Below are 18,203 nucleotides of genomic sequence, written 5' to 3'. Positions count from 1 at the left end.
TTAATCCAGGCACGGTTCATCTGACAGACCGCCCCGTGCCCGCTGTACTAACACACACGCATACCGCCTAACGTCAAACGAACCACAGTCGAGTGTGCGTGCGTTCGTGTGCGTGTGTGTGCGCAAAGGTTTCTCCGTTTGTTCGCTGGCTGTTCGATTTTGTTAATTCAGAAAAGAAACGCGTGAATCAAGCCGACCAGGATGTCGTCCGGTGATCAACAAATGTCCACCGCCACTACGGGGCAGCCCCACCTACAGCAGCAGGACCTTTCCAAACTGGTAAGCAGTAATGAGTGAGATTTTCGACAGAGCCTGCCAGCGGACGGGCTGGGGCACAAAGATTTCCACTACCTTCGTCTCAAAAGATGCCAACGAGACACGGTTTCTTCGGAGAGGCTTTACTGGGTGATTTACATGAAATAGGTCACATCCTTCTGAATGATAGGGAGTCTTTGATTCATTTCTTCCATTTTACGTACCATTAATCAACCATTGGAGGTGAAATATGGAATAATTGCGGAGGCTTTCCTGTGCTGATGCAATGCTACCTTCGTGTAGCGTTTTTGTGAGGTTATGTTTTTCTGGTGCGGTGTTTGAAGGAATGTACCACCGGGGAAGGAAATGCCTTTCTCCAAACGAGATCCATGAACAATTCCATCCTATGCATATTTCTTGCATTTATGTATTATTTAGCTTTGAACACAACTCTGACAAATATTGCTGAACGTTGGGTTTTTACCAATTTTAGGACATTACCAAGCTGACACCGCTCTCGCCGGAAGTGATATCGCGACAGGCTACTATTAACATCGGTACCATCGGCCATGTAGCGCACGGTAAATCGACAGTCGTGAAGGCCATCTCCGGTGTCCAGACGGTTCGTTTCAAGAACGAACTGGAGCGTAACATTACAATTAAACTGGGTAAGCTTCTTCCAAATCCCATCCTGTATTACCGATGAGCCGTTTAGTGTCACAATACGATAAGCATCATGATCCTTTCACCTTATTTTCTCGAGACCATTCCGCGTGTTGTTTCCTCCCGCCCAATGCTTACATCCCGTCTCCACTCCGTAAGCATCAGTCAAAGGAAGCTGGGTTTTCACGTCGGCTTAACCAATGCTTTAGATGCTTATTTCCGATCCGATTTTACAAAAACTTTAACCAATAACACATTCATTGTATTCTTTTTAAACTCCGACGTTTATGGGTATGAACATGGAAGTGTTCTACCTATCAACCGGGATAATTACCGAGACTGGGTTAGTTAATCGCAATGAAGGCTCGAACCTTTTGAATGGGAGATCCAATGTATTGGAATGCTGAAATAGAAAATTATGTTCATATTTGCCTATGTTCTCAACTTTTTGTTGCATACTTTTTGTTTAAATGATAAAAGTATTTGTGTTGAGATGCAGTGTTTCAGGGATGGCATGAGTTTTGTAAATTAAGGTTGCCCGAGCCCATGGAATGCAGCTTCCGGATTGGTAACTGCAATTAATCATGCAGACAAATCCGTTACGGCTAAGAGAAATAACGGAAGACATATTTATAAAAATAAAATACCGCTTATCGAACTCAGAGTTAGGCAGGTTTCAATTAAAAAATTGAAATCGGCAAAATCTAATCCCATCCCATTATGGAATATGATATTTTGAAGATCGGGAAGAATTGAGTATAAGCTGTCTTAATGCATGAGATTTTCATTTATATGTTCACACAATTACGGACTTTATTTCAATTATACTGACTCCATTTACTTACTTACGGTTGATTGATGTTGATATCGATGCTATATTTCAGTCCCGTAGTAAGTCTTGTTATGACCAGCAAGAAGCGATTCTGTTGTGAAACAAATTTACATTAATTATAAATACAGTTTTAAATCAAAGAGTTAAATTAAAACACAAAGAAGATAAAAAATAACTTACCTTTCATCCGAATTACGTTGTTGATCATTAAACCACGTGTTGAAATGTGTCGAATCCCAACGTTGCTGGGAAGTGTTGTTTTTTTATGTGTTGTTTTTTTTTTCGTCTGCCTCTGTTTCATTTAACAGGGTCAATATTATGGGGCGTGTTTGGATCATTGTTTGTTTGTTTTTTTTTTTCTTTTAAAATTAGAAACATAAGTCTATATTTTCTGTTTGCTTTCTGTCTTGCTTTCATCCGTCCTTATCAACAATGTATGTAACACAAGTGTGAAACTGTCTGAAAATTGTTCCTATGAGCCTTAGGCCTGCAATCATTCCATGGTAATCGAGACATTCGGTCAAATATGTATGTTCAAAATGTCCGTTCCACAATTAACGTGATCGGGAAATAGACATGTTGTTCAACATTTTATGACCGTAAAACAGTTAAGATTTGTGTGAATTCGGTTTATGTGTGTTTGTGTTGGTGTGTATGTGTTGTACCTGCTCGAGGTGAGATGAGAGAAAGCAAGAGAAAATACAGACGTAGATAACCGATGTTTGGCAGAACAACAACTGTGACGGTAATGCGTTGTTTCTTTGAATAAAATTAACGATAGGATTGTTAGCTTGTTGTCGAACGACTAGGTTTAGCTTCCTTCCAAATCCTGTCATGTAATAAAACAATTGATCTATATTTTTCTGTATTTTCTCTCTATTTCTCTTCATCTCGCCGTACGCGTGTACGCACACGCACGTCGCCCCGTCGCGCACTGTATCTTCGGCGGTGTCATACCAGAGAACCTGTCGAAAAGTTTTATCGAAACATTGCAATCCGATGCGAAAGCAATGGAAGCATATCTGCACAAGATGCACGAACAATACAAATCACCGTACAACCACGGTACATCTCATAGCAATAAGCACACACCTAGCCGAAAGCGCAAGCTCTCACCCAACGGACTGCAGACAAGTCCGACAAACAACGGCGAAACGCAACGCATGAAGCAAGCAAAGATTATGGACTTTTTCCACATGTCGCCGCCGGAAAGAATTACACAACCGTCGTTGCACGCTAGCAGGGAACGGGCACGAAGGAAGTCCTGTCCGGCCGCGCAGGGAAAATTCTCCGGTACGCACATACCCAAACCGAACGGTTTCCCTAAACGTATGTCCTGCTCGATTGATAAGGTGAAGAAAGAGGTAGATGAAAGTGAAGACGGCTCTCGCTGGGACGTACCCACGGACACACGTTTAGCAACCATCAACCAGGAGCAGGCGGACCTTAGTTACACACCCGACAAACAGAACATTAAGGTAGAATGTTCCGATGAAACGCCGAACGCAATGTCCTCGAGCTCACAGGTGGAAAATGGTACAGAAACGCCCAAGACAACCGCTTCTGTAAAGGTGGAAAATGGGACAGACACACCGGTCACACCCGTTGCTAGAGATAACTCCAAGGGTTTGTTGAAAGTGATGTCAGCAGCGAAACCATCGCCCAAAACGTCAACACCCAAGACAACCGCTTCTATTAAGGTAGAAAATGGGACTGTCACACCCGCCACACCCGTATCTAGAGATAGCTCTAAGGGCTTGTTGAACGTGAAGTTTGCAGCGAAACCATCGCCCAAAACGCCAGCAACTGGTGAGCGCAATTCTTCCCTCTCTGCTGGGAAATCCACCCCCAAGCGCAAGAGCACTGGCGGTGGAAGCAACTCAAAACAGATCAAAAAGTCGGCAACGACATCAAAAGAGTATACGGTGGAGAACATCGAAGACATTCAGCTGGTCGGAAATTCGCCATTCTTTCTTGTAAAGTGGCTTGGATACACCTCGAAAGACAACACCTGGGAACCGCTGAACAATGTAAACTCCTGTGCGATGTTGGACAGCTTCCTCTCCGCTCAGATGTCCCTGCTCGAAGAGTGGGTGGAGCCCATACAGGAAAAGATAAGGAGCTCACCGGAGTACTTGGAATCTCTGGAGAGGCAGGGCAGCAAGACGTACCAGGAGATTCTGCTCGAACACAAGGAATACGATTGGGATCAGCTGCGGGCCGATTTGATCATTATGGCCAAACTGTGGATGAACCGAGGCCGCAACAAGCTGATCTGGGAACGCATCACGAGGTTCATGTGCCGCGAGTTGTCGTACGCGAAGCGGTGCGAGCAGCTGGAAGAATTGCGACGGTTCGAGAAGCACATCAACGACCACGAACCAACGCTCCGTGTCGTAGTGGAAAATGAGCACGATCTCGACGCGCCGCCAAACAACTTCACCTACCTGCAGGGGAACATTCCCGCCGAAGGGATCTCCATACCGAACGATCCTCCGGTCGGTTGCGAGTGTAATCCGTGCACCGGACGGAGCACATGCTGCGGCAAGCTGTCCGAGGGCCGGTTTGCGTACAGCGTCAAGAAGCGGCTGCTGCTGCAACCCGGCGCACCCATCTTCGAGTGCAACAAAAAGTGCAGCTGCGGCCCGGACTGCCTGAACCGGGTGGTGCAGAATGGCGGCAAATGCAACCTAACTCTGTTCAAAACGCCCAACGGACGGGGCTGGGGCGTGAGGACCAACACCGTCATTTACGAGGGCCAGTACATTTCCGAGTACTGTGGCGAGGTCATCTCGTACGACGAGGCGGAAAAGCGGGGCCGCCAGTACGACGCGGTCGGCCGGACGTACCTGTTCGATCTGGATTTTAACGGTACTGACAACCCGTACACACTGGACGCAGCCCGTTACGGTAATGTGACGCGCTTTTTTAACCATTCGTGCGATCCGAACTGTGGCATCTGGTCGGTGTGGATCGACTGTCTCGATCCGTACCTGCCCCGGCTGGCCTTTTTCGCCCAGAGACGCATCGAGATTGGCGAGGAACTCACGTTCAACTATCACGCCCAGGTGAGCCCGAACAACGTGTCGATAAATGGTGGCAGCGGCGGCGGTGGCCCCCCGATGGACGGTGACAGCAGTACCGGTGGTGTGGTGGAGGAGAAACCTGCCGAGAACGGAGACAAGACCACTACTGCCAACGGTAGCGTGCGGAATACCAAAGGCGTTACCGAGTGCCTGTGCGGCAGTGCCAATTGCCGAAAGTTCATCTTCTGAGAGGCGTGAAAGTGCTATTGCATTTGTTATCGTATGAACATTCTGATTTTGATTATTTTCGTTCTGTGTATAGCGCCTCTTGTACACTTATTTCAATATAGGATAATCATTTTTCTGGAATGAAAATGAACAAAATAAAACTACAAATACTCTTTTACTTGCGATTTGGTTTAATTTGTCCCATCCGAAATGTTGATGGTGTAGCTTGTTGTTTTCATGTCTAAAGCGGCTTTTAACACACACCATACACACTAGCTATAAGGTTATCGCACTGTTCTGAGGTGTGGGATGTTAATTCATAAAGGTTACAATTTTATTACGTTCCATTTATTATTGAATTCATGTTTGTCTGGTGTCCGTAGTATGCCCATCCGATAGTGCATGGTAATGAAGCCGTCTATTCGGTAAAAAGAAGCGATTTTAATAACGTGTATTGTTGTAAAGAAGTTTTGTTTTTGAGGTAGTTCATCTCAATATTATATTGTTGTTCTGGAACGATTGATCGACATGATTCGTCAGTTCAATCAATCATGCAATCTTTTTTAACTTTAATAACTTCAAAACGAGTTAAAAAATAGACCAAATGCGTTAGATGATGTAGGAGCTGTTCGAGATAGGAAACGAAATTCTGTACCTAATCTCCAATCGTCTAAAATGATTATAAAGTTATCATCCGATCGTTTCGGGTTACCTTCCTTATTAAAATGTTTCATCTTACTATTCAAAACCAAAGACATATCCACTAGAGGTGTGTAGGTTCTTAAAAACGAATGACCTATGTTCATCTAATCAACGTTCATCGGTTCTTTATGAATCGTAATGTGCTGAGTTGTTCATAAAAAGAACGTACATACAAGTCGAAATAAAGAACGTTCTAGTACGCCAGGTCGTTCTGGTCGTCCTGCTCTACCAATTAATTTTTATGGTGCATCAACTGAAATGAACGAAAGAATCGCGATTCCCATTCAGTTCATCTAAATGAAAGAACTAGTACGTTCACGTTCATAAAAATGAAGCGAATTGCTCAAGCCTAATATCCACAGTTAGTGATATGCTCTCTGGAGCGCACCCACGACTCCGACTCCGACACCGGAAAAATAGAACCACTAGATCCGCTCGGAGTCGGCCGGAGCCGTTTGGAGTCGTTCGGAGTCGAAGTTGTCCGGAGTCAATCGGAGTCGTTCGGAGTACTCCGGAGTCGTCCGGAGTCGTCCGGTATCGATTGGAGTCGGAGGCCTTTACAGGCCTTTTTTTCGAACGCCGACTCCAGACGACTCCGGACGACTTCGACTCCAACCGATTCCAAACGACTCCGGATGACTCCGAACGACTCCGAACGACTCCGAACGACTCCGGAAGATTCCACACGACTCCGGATTCCGGACAATTTCGAACGATTCCGAACGACTCCGGATAATGCAGGGCGGAACTACCTTCCGGAGTCGATTCCGAATTGATCGGAGTCGGATCGGAGTCGACTCCAGATTTTTGCCAACTTTACCCATCAGTGGAATTACAGAGATACAAGAAGTTCGTGTCTCGAATAACAAGTGTCAGAGACAACAATCATCGTGGCCGTGTACTGTACAGTCTTCTATTGAACACACTAACGATCAGTTGTAATCAGTTCTATAATATTGTTAAAATGTCTGGTATATTTTGCAGATTGATTTTTATTATTGTCTACTCTTGCGTCGTAGCCAGGCGTTATTGTTGTATAAACTTTCCTAAAGATTTAAATATATATTTGACGTTTTTACTAATTCATAATATTCTTTTTACTTTTTCTCCTTTCCCTTTCCGCCGACAGGTTACGCTAACGCGAAGATTTACAAGTGCGACAACCCAAAATGCCTCCGACCGACGTGCTTTACGTCCGGTGGGTCGAGCAAGGACGATAGCTTCCCGTGCTACCGGCCCGCCTGCACCGGTCGCTTCCAGCTGGTGCGCCACGTGAGCTTCGTCGATTGCCCCGGGCACGACATTCTCATGGCAACCATGCTGAACGGTGCCGCGGTGATGGACGCCGCCCTGCTGCTGATTGCGGGCAACGAGTCCTGCCCGCAGCCGCAAACGTCCGAGCATCTGGCCGCGATCGAGATCATGAAGCTGAAGCACATCATCATCCTGCAGAACAAGATCGACCTGGTGAAGGACTCGCAGGCGAAGGAGCAGTACGATCAGATCGTGAAGTTCGTGCAGGGCACGGTGGCGGAAGGCGCCCCGATCATTCCGATTTCCGCCCAGCTCAAGTACAACATCGAGGTGCTGTGCGAGTACATCACGAAGAAGATTCCGATCCCGCCGCGCAACTTCATTGACGCGCCGCGCCTGATCGTGATCCGCTCGTTCGACGTGAACAAGCCCGGCTGCGAGGTGAACGATCTGAAGGGTGGCGTTGCCGGCGGTTCGATTCTGCGCGGCGTGCTGAAGGTCGGCCAGGAGATCGAGGTACGCCCGGGGCTGGTGAGCAAGGATGCGGAGGGTCGGCTAACGTGCAAGCCCATCTTCTCGAAGATTGTGTCGCTGTACACCGAGCAGAACGAGCTGCAGTTCGCCGTGCCCGGTGGGCTGATCGGTGTCGGTACGAAGATCGAGCCGACGCTTTGCCGTGCGGATCGTTTGGTGGGCCAGGTGCTCGGTGCGGTCGGTGCGCTGCCCAACATCTTCATCGAGCTGGAAGTGTCGTACTATCTGCTGAAGCGCTTGCTCGGCGTGCGTACCGAGGGCGACAAGAAGGGTGCCAAGGTGCAGAAGCTGGTCCGGCACGAAATGCTGCTCGTCAACATCGGTTCGCTCAGTACGGGCGGGCGCGTGGTGGCAACACGTGCCGATTTGGCCAAAATCGCTCTCACGAATCCCGTGTGCACGGAGAAGAACGAAAAGATCGCGCTCAGCCGACGTGTGGAGAACCATTGGCGGTAAGTGTAGCAGCCTTCTCGGTAGCAGTGTGCGGCAAAACGAACAGTTTCGAGGGAAAGGTGTTTTAAATCATTCTAATGCCATTTTTCTTTCCATTTTTTCGACAGTTTGATTGGATGGGGACAGATTCGCGGCGGTACCGTTATTGAGCCACTGAAGGAAAACTAAGACACGAACCATTCTGTGCCGAAAAAGGCATTACCCTCGTCAACCAACTTCAACGGCAGAAACTCACAGGCAGAAGAGAGATCAAGGGGGGGGAGAGAGAGCGAGAGAGAAAGAGAAAGTGAGAAGGAGTGGCAAATATTGGGGCAGGTAGGATAGTGTTATTATTATTTTTTGTTTGCATTAAAAAAGGGGTCGATATCGGAATAGTAAACACCCGTACCACGATACAATTGGGAAGAAGTATGCACCGTTTTACCATTTCGGTCGATCGTGACACCAACGCAAACGATCATTCGGAATCAGTGACGATCCCTGCATCCGGTAGTGGAAATGTCAGCATTTGTAAGGCACATCGGAATCGAATATTGAAACAGCGACGATTCGCAGCTATCTATCAGTTTGGCGCGAGTGCTAGTATTGTATCACGGTGGTGTATCAAACGCAGCTGGACTATGTTATGCGGAACGAACCGGAATGGTACGATCAGTCTCGGGCATGTGCGAAGGAGCGATCCAACAGAAAATACACGTAATCCCAGAAAAACGAATCAAAAACGTTCCTGTTCCATAGTATTTTGAAAGAAAATCCGGCAAACATGTGTGAAAATTAGCTACTTTCGGATAATTCCTCGAAACAAAACCGGCACAATGTATTTAGAAGAACGTTTGTGCTGCATGTAATTCATTTCAATCCGTTTCATTCTCGATCCCGCTCCACGTTTTAACAGCAATAGCGATGAAAAACAAGAAAAAAAAAGTAAAACTAATCATACATCCTGCTACCAAAGCTTAGTTGTGGTGCTAAACTTTGCGGTTTGAGAGCACCGTTTTGCAAACAGTGTTTGAGTGCATATTTTGTAATTCATAGAAAAGCTAATGCGTTTGACGCATTTTCTTAATACTTTTTTAACTTCTATCGCCGACCTTGCTTGTTGTGCTTTGTTGAATTCAATTCATTACTGAATTATTTCCGTGTTGCTCCTTTTGCTCTCTTAATTTACACACACTTCATAAAAGATCCAAAATTCTATATCTTCTCCCTGAACTTGGGTAACACACATAAGTAATGCGTTTAAAAAAAATGTAAAGAGAATCCTTTCTGACGTCCTGACCAATCCATCTGTTGCCCAATCACGTGCACGTGATTCGTCCTGTGCTGCTATTCTCACCGTTTAATCCATTTAACTAATCTAACTAATACAAATGACGAGATTCACACGATTGATACCTTAAGCTTGAATACGCTTGCATTTAGCACAAAAATTAGCACACCCACACGAAAGAAGGAAGAGGGGTAAAGATGGGGATGAGCATTTCAGTCGATCACGTTTCGTACGTTGCAATCCATCGCAGTGTAGTGCTGCTCGAACGTTACTGACAGTGTTTAAGCCGTTAGGACGCGTAGTAGTGCGGGAGGGGGGTGAGAAATTCTTAACATCCTAACATTCTGCAACGCGACGGTCACTGGCGCCGGTTATTGCAGGGAATCGATTTATTCGACCCATCGAATAATAGTTTAAATGCTTCAAAAACACTGAATGTAGAGTAGTGTAATAATACCGCCCGCACAGTATGCTGCCACAATTCTTCCCGGGACACATGTACTAAAATGTATTTACAGGGAGGCCGCATCACATCTTGCCCCACGCCGGATGGGATGAGTTGGAAGGTGGCTGAGGTTTTGAGTGGGGTGAGGGCAATAGGAGAGGGGGGGGGGTTTAGGAGATGCCAGCAATGTTGGGGCAACAGCGCCGACACTGCACTACTATCTACTACTGATCAGTCAACAGGGCAACAGTGTTGTAATAGTACATATTGTCGTCCGCTTGAAACAGAGGTAGGCTTTACAGTCTACCGGCGTAGGCCAAGTGTGTGCATGTTGTTTTGTTCAGTTTTTTTTACACACGATCACTCTTTCGCCCAAAAAGCTATGATTCTCGACGGCTTGCGAGAAGCTCGGGGTATAAATATGCGCTTCACAGTACGCAACACCGCAATACTTAATGATCTTCCTTGCAGTAGCAAAACTTGCGCATCTCCGGGTCCCGCTCGTAGATGCAGTTGGCCTGTTCGCCGTACTTGTTGATGCGTGAAATGTCACCCAGCTTCACGCGGAACCGATTGTTGGCCCGGTCGTGCAGCACACTCGCCTCGTAGATCGCTTTGCTCGGGTTGGTCACGAGCTTCACCTGGTACATGTCGTGCGGCGCGCGTATCGCATCGGACGAAAAGTCGCCGAGAAAGCCGTCCGTGTCGCGGTTCTGCTTGAAGCGCACCAGCCCCTCGTGCGGTTGCAACCGGGCCGCCCAGCGGATTTCGTCCAGCGTCAGCAGCGCGCAGATGCCCCGATGGCGCTCGGTATGGTGGTTGATGGTGTCGACGATCGTTTTCGCCGACCGAAACACCTCCTCCGATGAGGTCGTATCGTTGATCGGCTGCCAGTTCAGACAGGCGCACCAGTGCGGCTCAATGTACGCGTCCGCGCAAGACCGATTCTGGGGTATGACATCGAACAGTGAGATGGCACGCGAGATGGCTGGTTTCTGTTTCGCTTTGAGCGTCTGAAGTGCTACGAAACAAACAAAAAAAAACATTCGTTCATAAATCACAAATTTCCGGAAGGTTGGGCCTGCACGTTCCTACTTACTTAAGATATCTTGCAGCGTTTCGTGCACATCGAATGGCGTCACAAGCCGGTCCAGATTCTGGCGGAAGTTTTCGTACTGCTCCCGGTGGTGCGTCTTGAACCAGTCGGGAAAGGTGAAGCTGAAGAACGGCAACCGTTCCTCCTGCTTGCCCTGCAGCGTATTGCGCACCTCGGCGAACCGGTTGCCATGGTCGGACATCAGCACCAGAATGGTACTGTTCAGGATGCCCGATTTCTTAAGCTCCACCAGCCAGTTGGTAAGATCGGTGTCGGCCACACCGACCAGATTGATCGAATCGTGCGACAGTTCGCCGTGAAAGCTGAACACGAAGCGCGGCGTGCTGGGCCGGTAGCTGGTCATGAAGTCGCGGGTGTAGTCGAGCATCACCTTGTGGCGCGGTTTCGCCCCGATGCACAACCGCTTGTAGTAGCTTAGGTACGCCTCGATCGCGACGTAGTACGTCCGCATGTAATGGTCGGTCGGCTGCTCGTCGAACCCGTTCAACCGGTAGGAGAACGTGCCGATGTTCGGTACGTCCTCGTTGAACGCGGTCACATAGCCATACTTCTCGTACTCCTTCCAGATCAGCGGATACACGTTCACGTACTCGGTGTTCTTCATCCGGCGCCGTGTGTCGGGCAGTTCCAGCTCGGTGAACCCGGTCAGCAGCGGGATCAGCGCTTGCGGTGTCCCGTCGCCCACGATATTATACCCCTGCAGCACGTCCGCCGCCAGGTACTTGGTGAGGTACTTGTACGCCTTCGGCAGCTTGCGCTGGAACGCGTTGCGGCTGAGCGAATCGAACCCCAGCATCAGCACGTTCAGTGCGGATTCCTTGTTCCAGCCGGACCGTGCCCGCAGCTCTTCATCCTGCCGGATGCCTATCAGCAAACCTTGCCACCGTTCTGTTCGGCTGTCCGTCCAACACTTCGCGCGCACAAAGTCACTGGCCTGCAATGTGTAGCTGCCGGATGTGCGCGTCGTTTCGCCGAATGACAGCTTGAAGTCGCTTTTCCGCAGTATGTCCGCATAGTCGCAGGTGATTTTGCCCTTCTCCTTGATTACTTCTGGCTTTATATTACATACTGCTTTCTAGGTGTGTGTGTGTGTGAGAGAGAAAGAGACAAAGAGAAAATAATGGAAAAGAAACCCCTATTAGCAAACTATGAATGGAGCCGATGAGCTTGGCCGCCACGAACCTCGCACGTAACCCAGTCTTGGAGCTCGCTGCCACACTCGATCGGTGGTTCGTCCTTGAGAAAGCTCAACATTTCCGGCGAGTCCACCGGCAAACTTGGCATCTTGCAAGCTCCCTGATTGGCAAGTGATTTGATTGATTCTTCGATCAATACGCTGAAAAAACGAAAAACAGCGCAAACATTTAGTAGACGAATGTTACGTTTATCATCGTGCAGCTTTTTGTCTTACAGTTTTTCCCTGTTATCTCCATAGTCTTCGCCATTGAAGTAGTGATCGAGCAGCAGATACACCACACCGATCGTCAGCAGGAAGAGCAGATTCCTTCGCGTAAACTTGCGGCACTGATACATGATGCTGGACGAGTTTTTGTCGTTTTTGTGCAACGTTCAATCCGTAAATCCGAGGGTAACCTTCGCTCAACGAAGTATTTCTTCCGTTCGCTTACTACAAACACGTGAAACATTCAGCATAATTCTGTGAAGAAAATGAATTCATTTTTTTTTTGTTTAATGCCGTCACACTACTAGTCCAACTTAATGCGGTCTCTCATATATTACTCTTTTAACAAATGGCCCTTAAATAGTTGCTGATGAACGCATTATCGAGGAACACAGACTTACTACCATCAGGACCAGAGCTGCCTGGTCGTTCTTACGAGAAATTAAAAAAAAAAAAGTTCACAGAAAAGACTTGCAAGACACTTCCGCGTGTGCTATCAAACCGGAGGCCAGTTGTGTAAACATGCTCGCTTTTGGGTGAAATTTTATCAGCCCAATAGTTGTGCGGGACACTGTTTAACTTTACAACAGATCAAAAAAGGCATATGATTCATATCTTGGGCACATTTTGACGATCATCAAATGAAAAGAAAAAAAAACTACTCCATACAAACCCCCCTTGAATCACGGCCAGTTTCATAAGAATAACAAATAAAATTTATTGTTTGACAATACCAGACCTTAACCAGCCAAGGAACGCTGTAGTTGCGCATTCTTTACATGCGATGCAGGGCATATGCATGGACTCGGATGATTTCATAGCAACACTGTTGCAGTAATTGAATAGTGACATAAATATCGCCACACAAACCATACTAAGGTCACATAAATCTTGCTTGTCTTGCCGCTGCAATGGTACCAACTTTGTTTATGTAAAGTAAATAACATCCGTCCAAACAAACCGATAGTTTGTTGAAAGTCTTCCACATCTTCGTATTAAATGCTTACATATGTCTGCTAATACATGTTGACTACTACTTTAGGCTAATCGAATAGCGTCGGGCTCTATCATTCAGTAGATCTCGTGAACCCGTTTTGTACAACTATAATATTGATGTACTATAATTATGACTCGCATTGAAAGTGCCGACTGCTGGAATTCAACCAACATGCAGAAGAAATAATTGATTGTGGTAATCAACTGTTAGGACTGGTCCAGCGAGTTGTAAAGGACTTAAGGGATCCAACTAGTGTCAAGGCTGTTTACTGCAGTATTGTCCAGTATTATTCATTGGTGGAATAAGCTACTGTGGTATGGAAGCCGTCATCTCTGCTCCTTTCAGACCGCATTGAGTCCATACAACGCAGACTCACCCGCCATGCTGTGCGTCTGCTCCCGTGGCTTACAGGTGGTTAGCACCCGTGTAAGAAGCACGACTAAAGTTGCTTGAACTGCAAAAACTCAGCGATAGACGCCGCGTAGCACTACAAACATTCGTTGGGGGTTTATTAACAGGGAACATTGACTGCTCTTCAATACTCAAGCGACTTGAGTTATATGATCCAACGGCTCCAACACGCCCACGTCCCCTGCTTAATATAGTGCGCAGCAGAACAACCTATGGCTCATCCGACCCCATTACTTCTAAGAGCAGGACATTTAATCAAGTCTACCAACTCTTTGATTTTAATGAAACATTAATGCCATTTAAAGAACGTCTATACTCCAGTTTGCGATTAATATATGTAACCTAAATTAAGTGTCAAATCAAGAAAAATTATAATAAATAAAATAAAAATAATAAAAATTATAAAGTATAATAATAATAATAATAAAATGTCTGATTCAGGTATCTTTGAAATGAAACAATGCATATGCATCCAGTATAAGCCAAATACCCCAAAGCGTCGCCTAATCTCATTCTAATAGCCCAATGCTCCAATCTAATCTAATTAAAAGAGAAAGTCTAATTGTCATTATCCGCTGCCATTCTATATTTTTCGTTATCGCAATTAATCCAGATCTCCAGAAATTTCAGCTTTTAGTATAAGAGACCCAACACTAGTGTATATATCTTTATCATCATATATCTTTATATATGGTATACAAAATAAAGATTTCTCGTTGACTTTCACTAGAACACTAACTGGACCCTTACGATCGCGGTACTTTATCCCTTTCAAAGACGAATATAATTGCGTCGCTTCGTTCTTCGGTTTGGTTTGGAAGTTTTGTTTGAAGATTCGGTTTGCTTTGAAGTGTCGACCCATAATACGGATGATTATCAAAGATTCTTATACATGAATCTTCAAAAAAGCGTCCACGTTAGCCTATTACATGAATATTAAATATTTTAAGCAACTAAAAATATAAACTATGCTTAAGAATTGCACTGGCGTGATTAGCTGCGCCACGTTGTGCTAGTACAGTGTAGAATAGTACATACATGTGGCGCGCGTTTTGTTTGCCTAGAGATAAGCATTGCTTTAGCCAGTCGGAGCGCGTACGCACATTTGCATAACGAATTATATGATGCGCCAGGTGAAGCTGTTCATGGTCAATCTCATTAGCTGCCGCGCCAAACTGCTGTCCGCATAATACAGCTACTATCACTACTACCACTACTACTACTGCGTGCCGATCACGTGCTCCCAACGATCAGATGAAATCGCGCGCTCGCGCTCTTTTTGACTATTATCCGCTGCCGTGTTGCGCTGCGCGGCGCGTCGTACTAAAGAAGCGGAGACAGTGGTGTGAAATAATTGATGCCGGCGGTTTTGCGGCATGTAGGCAAAAGTGGTCCGTTTATCGTGAGTTGCATCAATGATTCTATTTTATCGACAATTTAATTTCCACCAATTGCGAACGTAGCTGCCGCCCTCGCACGGCACGACACGTTACGCGGGACATCATTTTTAAATTGATTCGCTGGTGTTTTTTGTTTAGCCAATAATGGAATGAAAGTGGCAAGCAGCAGGAGACCGCGGTCCGTGGATAGTTGTATCAGTATGTGCGGGCAATGTAAAAATGAAACAATTGAGAATGGGGTGGTCGTGTTCGCTTATCAGCTAGAATTGGTTCTGGTGCATACTGTAACAGCAAATAGTTATAGCAAAAATACATCAACAATGCCAGCCAGGCAAGATAAAACTAGTTTTCAGAAGCGTTTTACACACATGTTCACGTTTTGTTCTGGTCTGTAAACTCCCCACATGCGGGTTTACAATCGCTCGGGAAGGTGGTAGTGGCAGTTCGGGCGCTCGGGAGGTATTTTGGAACGCGAGATCGCTGCGGGTGTGCAGTTTTATGGCGTATAATGTTTGCATTTGCTCACTTCTTATTCCGTCGACACGCACACTTACTGCCTCTAAACATAGAACTTCACTCCAATGCTAATACTTTCAGCACAGCGCAAATACATCCGTTAACGCCATACAGCAGCAAATAAATTATCCAAAAATAGTTCAAAACCTAAGTTTTAGCTGGAGCTGGAATTTACTTCTCCCACAGCGACGGAAAAAGACAACACTACCAAACGATTCGTGTTTCTGTATAAGTTAAATCAACACACACGCAGAAGGTGCCAATTTGTTGCTCCTACCGAGGCTGAGAATACCGGCCTCGACGACTCCCTGCGCTACTACGGTGCTTTACCACCAGCTGATGATGGTTCTAGCCGGTTTTATTTGCTGTATCATTCCACACGCATGGCACACTGCCAGCACAACGAAATCACACACCAACAATACACACACACACGTACTGTACACTCTTTTGAGAAGCTGCATACACGTCGTCATTCGGTTTATGTGTTCCATTGTTGCCGGAACACAAAAACCGCACCACCACACGGGTTAATCTTTATGCAATACACACCACAGAAACAGATGATGTGTCCCTCTTGCATTAAACACAAAAGTGGAACGAGCGGAACAACCCCTGCCCTTAACACACTGTCCCGGGAAGGGTCCTTTTGCACTAGTACCTGTTTTATCCCATTTTAATGAGCAACTTTTTACCCGCTGTCGCTATAGGGAGGGTGATACCGTGTAGAGTCCTTTTCAGAGGCCGGCGGCGGCGGTGTGCGGCGTTTGCGATGCAGCGCTGTGTCCAGGTTCTTCGGGCTTGCTTGTTCGTTCGCACAGTGCCTTGAAAGGACTGAATGGTGGTGATGAAAATCGATATCCTTCGCACCGCCGTGTTAGCATGGGGGCTGTGTGTGCCTGTGGTAGTGTTGTAACCACGATTGCTGCGATGGGTTTCTGAGGGGGATACATTCGGCCGTATCGTTCCTAGTAACCACAGTGCAGAAACAACATTATATAAGGGCATCGGGGTTGAAACGAATTCTCAAGAACGTAGTTGCAAGAACGAGCAATCGAGATAGTATGCGGAATGGTTCAACAAACTAAACTTTACTAAACATGCACCACACGGTCGAATGGCGGAGGTTTTACTGCGTCCTTGAGGAGAACGAATTTGTGCACATCTGGTTTTGCGCGAGTGGGAGGATTTCGAGTGCTGGAAACCACATTCGTCTTTTATGGAGACAAACACGGGGCACAGGAACGTTTTACAATTTACAGACACATGCATTTTTACACTGCGCTAGGACTACATTTGTTTACCCTGAAGTGTAATACACACACAATCTATACAGTTGTTTTGTTTTCTTTTGCTGCTAGTACCTTTGGACTTCGCTCCAGCACATGCTGCACACGAAACATTCCTGTCCGCGAACGAAACAGTCGCGTTTATGGAAATGTTACTGTTCCACCTTCCGCCCAAATCCCAAAGCGTAAAACGGCCACTACTTGTTATCGGTCATTTCATTAATTAATGCACACGCCATGCACACTGTGCTACTGGGATCTACTAACACCGTTCTAACACTGCCGACGGCCGAGTGCGTAGCGAACACATAACATTTTTCTCGCGTGCAAAAATGGCCAAACAATAGTAATAGGGTGGGCGCGAAAAATACCCGCAAGAGAGGGAGAGAGAATAAGAGAGCGAAAATGATAAAGAGAGAAGTAGTGAGAGAACGAAATAACGGGAGTCTCTAGCGTACCATACCCGGCGCACTGTACGTCGGTACAGTGGTAAAGGACGGTCATGTACGTTAAATTTAAATTTATCTCTTTTACCGCGTGTCTGGTATTCCATGAGATTTAATGAGTTTAATTCACTAAAAACAGAATCACAGTAGTGTTTAAGCCCACCCACCTTTTCAACACAATCAACACAACACACAGTGGCCCTTTAAGTGGCCATAATCGTCTTCAGTGTAAATTTCGCTCAATTATCCAACACTATACCAACTGTGAATTTGCTGAGCACGAAAAAAAGCAGAGATTCGCACGGTATTTCTATCGGAACAGCGCTCGTGGTATGTTCTCAGAGTAACGCGGGAATTGTTGCTTTTTTCCGTTGGTCGTTCCTCGCACAGCCCGCATTGCCCGCTGGCCTCAGCAAATGAATTAACCACCGAACTTCACAGCACTCTCGGATGGTGAGTAGCGGTTTCTATAAATATGTTTGCCAAATGTTTCCCCCCAACGTAAGGGGCTCTGTTTTCTCGCGGTATGCAAATTGGTAAACACGCTAGCGGGCGTCATCGAATCTGCTGCTGTTTGGCAGAGAGTTGTATTATGAATGGCTTATCCATGCTCATCCGGAACTTACCGTACCCACGTGGTTAACTAACTGTGAAATGTTTGGGCTATTTGAGCATTTGGCTCCTAATGGTGATGTTAAGTTGTTCATATTCAAGTGTTTTTTTTTGGTCCGCTTTGGTAATGAGCATTTATTGAAAAGTAAAGGCAAGCGTAGCCGGTCTCGTAGTACAGTCGTCAACTCGTACGACTTAACAACATGCCCGTCATGGGTTCAATCCCCAAATAGACCGCGCCGCCATACGTAGGACTGACTATCCTGCTATGGGGGGGATTCAATTAGTCACTGAAAGCCAAGGCCACTAGTGGGTACATGCAGGCCTTGACCGACATCGGTTGTTGAGCCA

The 18,203-nt window shown here is 46.4% G+C and overlaps 2 protein-coding genes across 7 annotated transcripts; one reads left to right on the top strand and one right to left on the bottom strand.

Annotated features, from left to right (window-relative positions):
* The first annotated feature begins 55 nt into the window (after nt 1–55).
* Nucleotides 56–8,669, top strand: LOC120900222 (eukaryotic translation initiation factor 2 subunit 3-like). 2 transcript variants are annotated; one of them, XM_040306938.1, is made up of 4 exons: nt 71–279; nt 749–923; nt 6,836–7,946; nt 8,055–8,669. In XM_040306938.1, the coding sequence occupies exons 1-4, from the start codon at nt 202–204 to the stop codon at nt 8,113–8,115; spliced, it is 1,425 nt and encodes a 474-aa protein (XP_040162872.1). In that variant the 5' UTR covers nt 71–201; the 3' UTR covers nt 8,116–8,669. The 2 variants fall into 2 exon arrangements, with proteins under 2 accessions (XP_040162863.1, XP_040162872.1); XM_040306929.1 differs by lacking the exons at nt 6,836–7,946; nt 8,055–8,669 and adding an exon at nt 2,711–5,182 and having other exon boundaries at nt 56–279.
* Nucleotides 8,670–8,767: 98 nt separating this feature from the next.
* Nucleotides 8,768–17,593, bottom strand: LOC120900231. Of its 5 annotated transcripts, none has more exons than XM_040306962.1 (6): nt 16,870–17,112; nt 16,167–16,473; nt 12,191–12,436; nt 11,962–12,115; nt 10,762–11,854; nt 8,768–10,683 (listed from the first exon to the last, which is right to left on the bottom strand). In XM_040306962.1, exons 3-6 carry the CDS (start codon nt 12,310–12,312, stop codon nt 10,115–10,117), a joined length of 1,938 nt encoding a protein of 645 aa, XP_040162896.1. In that variant the 5' UTR covers nt 12,313–12,436; nt 16,167–16,473; nt 16,870–17,112; the 3' UTR covers nt 8,768–10,114. The 5 variants fall into 5 exon arrangements, with proteins under 5 accessions (XP_040162896.1, XP_040162906.1, XP_040162923.1 ...); XM_040306972.1 differs by having other exon boundaries at nt 16,201–16,473; XM_040306989.1 differs by lacking the exons at nt 16,167–16,473; nt 16,870–17,112 and adding an exon at nt 17,408–17,593.
* Between the last annotated feature and the right edge of the window lie 610 nt (nt 17,594–18,203).

The sequence above is a fragment of the Anopheles arabiensis genome, chromosome 2 (assembly GCF_016920715.1).
Source record: "Anopheles arabiensis isolate DONGOLA chromosome 2, AaraD3, whole genome shotgun sequence".
In the NCBI taxonomy this organism is placed as follows: domain Eukaryota; kingdom Metazoa; phylum Arthropoda; class Insecta; order Diptera; family Culicidae; genus Anopheles; species Anopheles arabiensis.
This window is presented reverse-complemented; position numbering and strand designations above follow the sequence as displayed.

Coding starts and splice junctions, on each gene's coding strand:
- LOC120900222 (XM_040306929.1), top strand. CDS start 202: ATGTCGTCCGGTGATCAACAAATGTCCACCGCCACTACGGGGCAGCCC. Junction 280..748: donor AGCAGGACCTTTCCAAACTG/GTAAGCAGTAAT, acceptor TACCAATTTTAG/GACATTACCAAGCTGACACC. Junction 924..2,710: donor TAACATTACAATTAAACTGG/GTAAGCTTCTTC, acceptor GTGTCATACCAG/AGAACCTGTCGAAAAGTTTT.
- LOC120900231 (XM_040306989.1), bottom strand. CDS start 12,312: ATGTATCAGTGCCGCAAGTTTACGCGAAGGAATCTGCTCTTCCTGCTG. Junction 12,116..12,190: donor GGAGATAACAGGGAAAAACT/GTAAGACAAAAA, acceptor TCGTTTTTTCAG/CGTATTGATCGAAGAATCAA. Junction 11,855..11,961: donor AAGACTGGGTTACGTGCGAG/GTTCGTGGCGGC, acceptor ACACACACCTAG/AAAGCAGTATGTAATATAAA.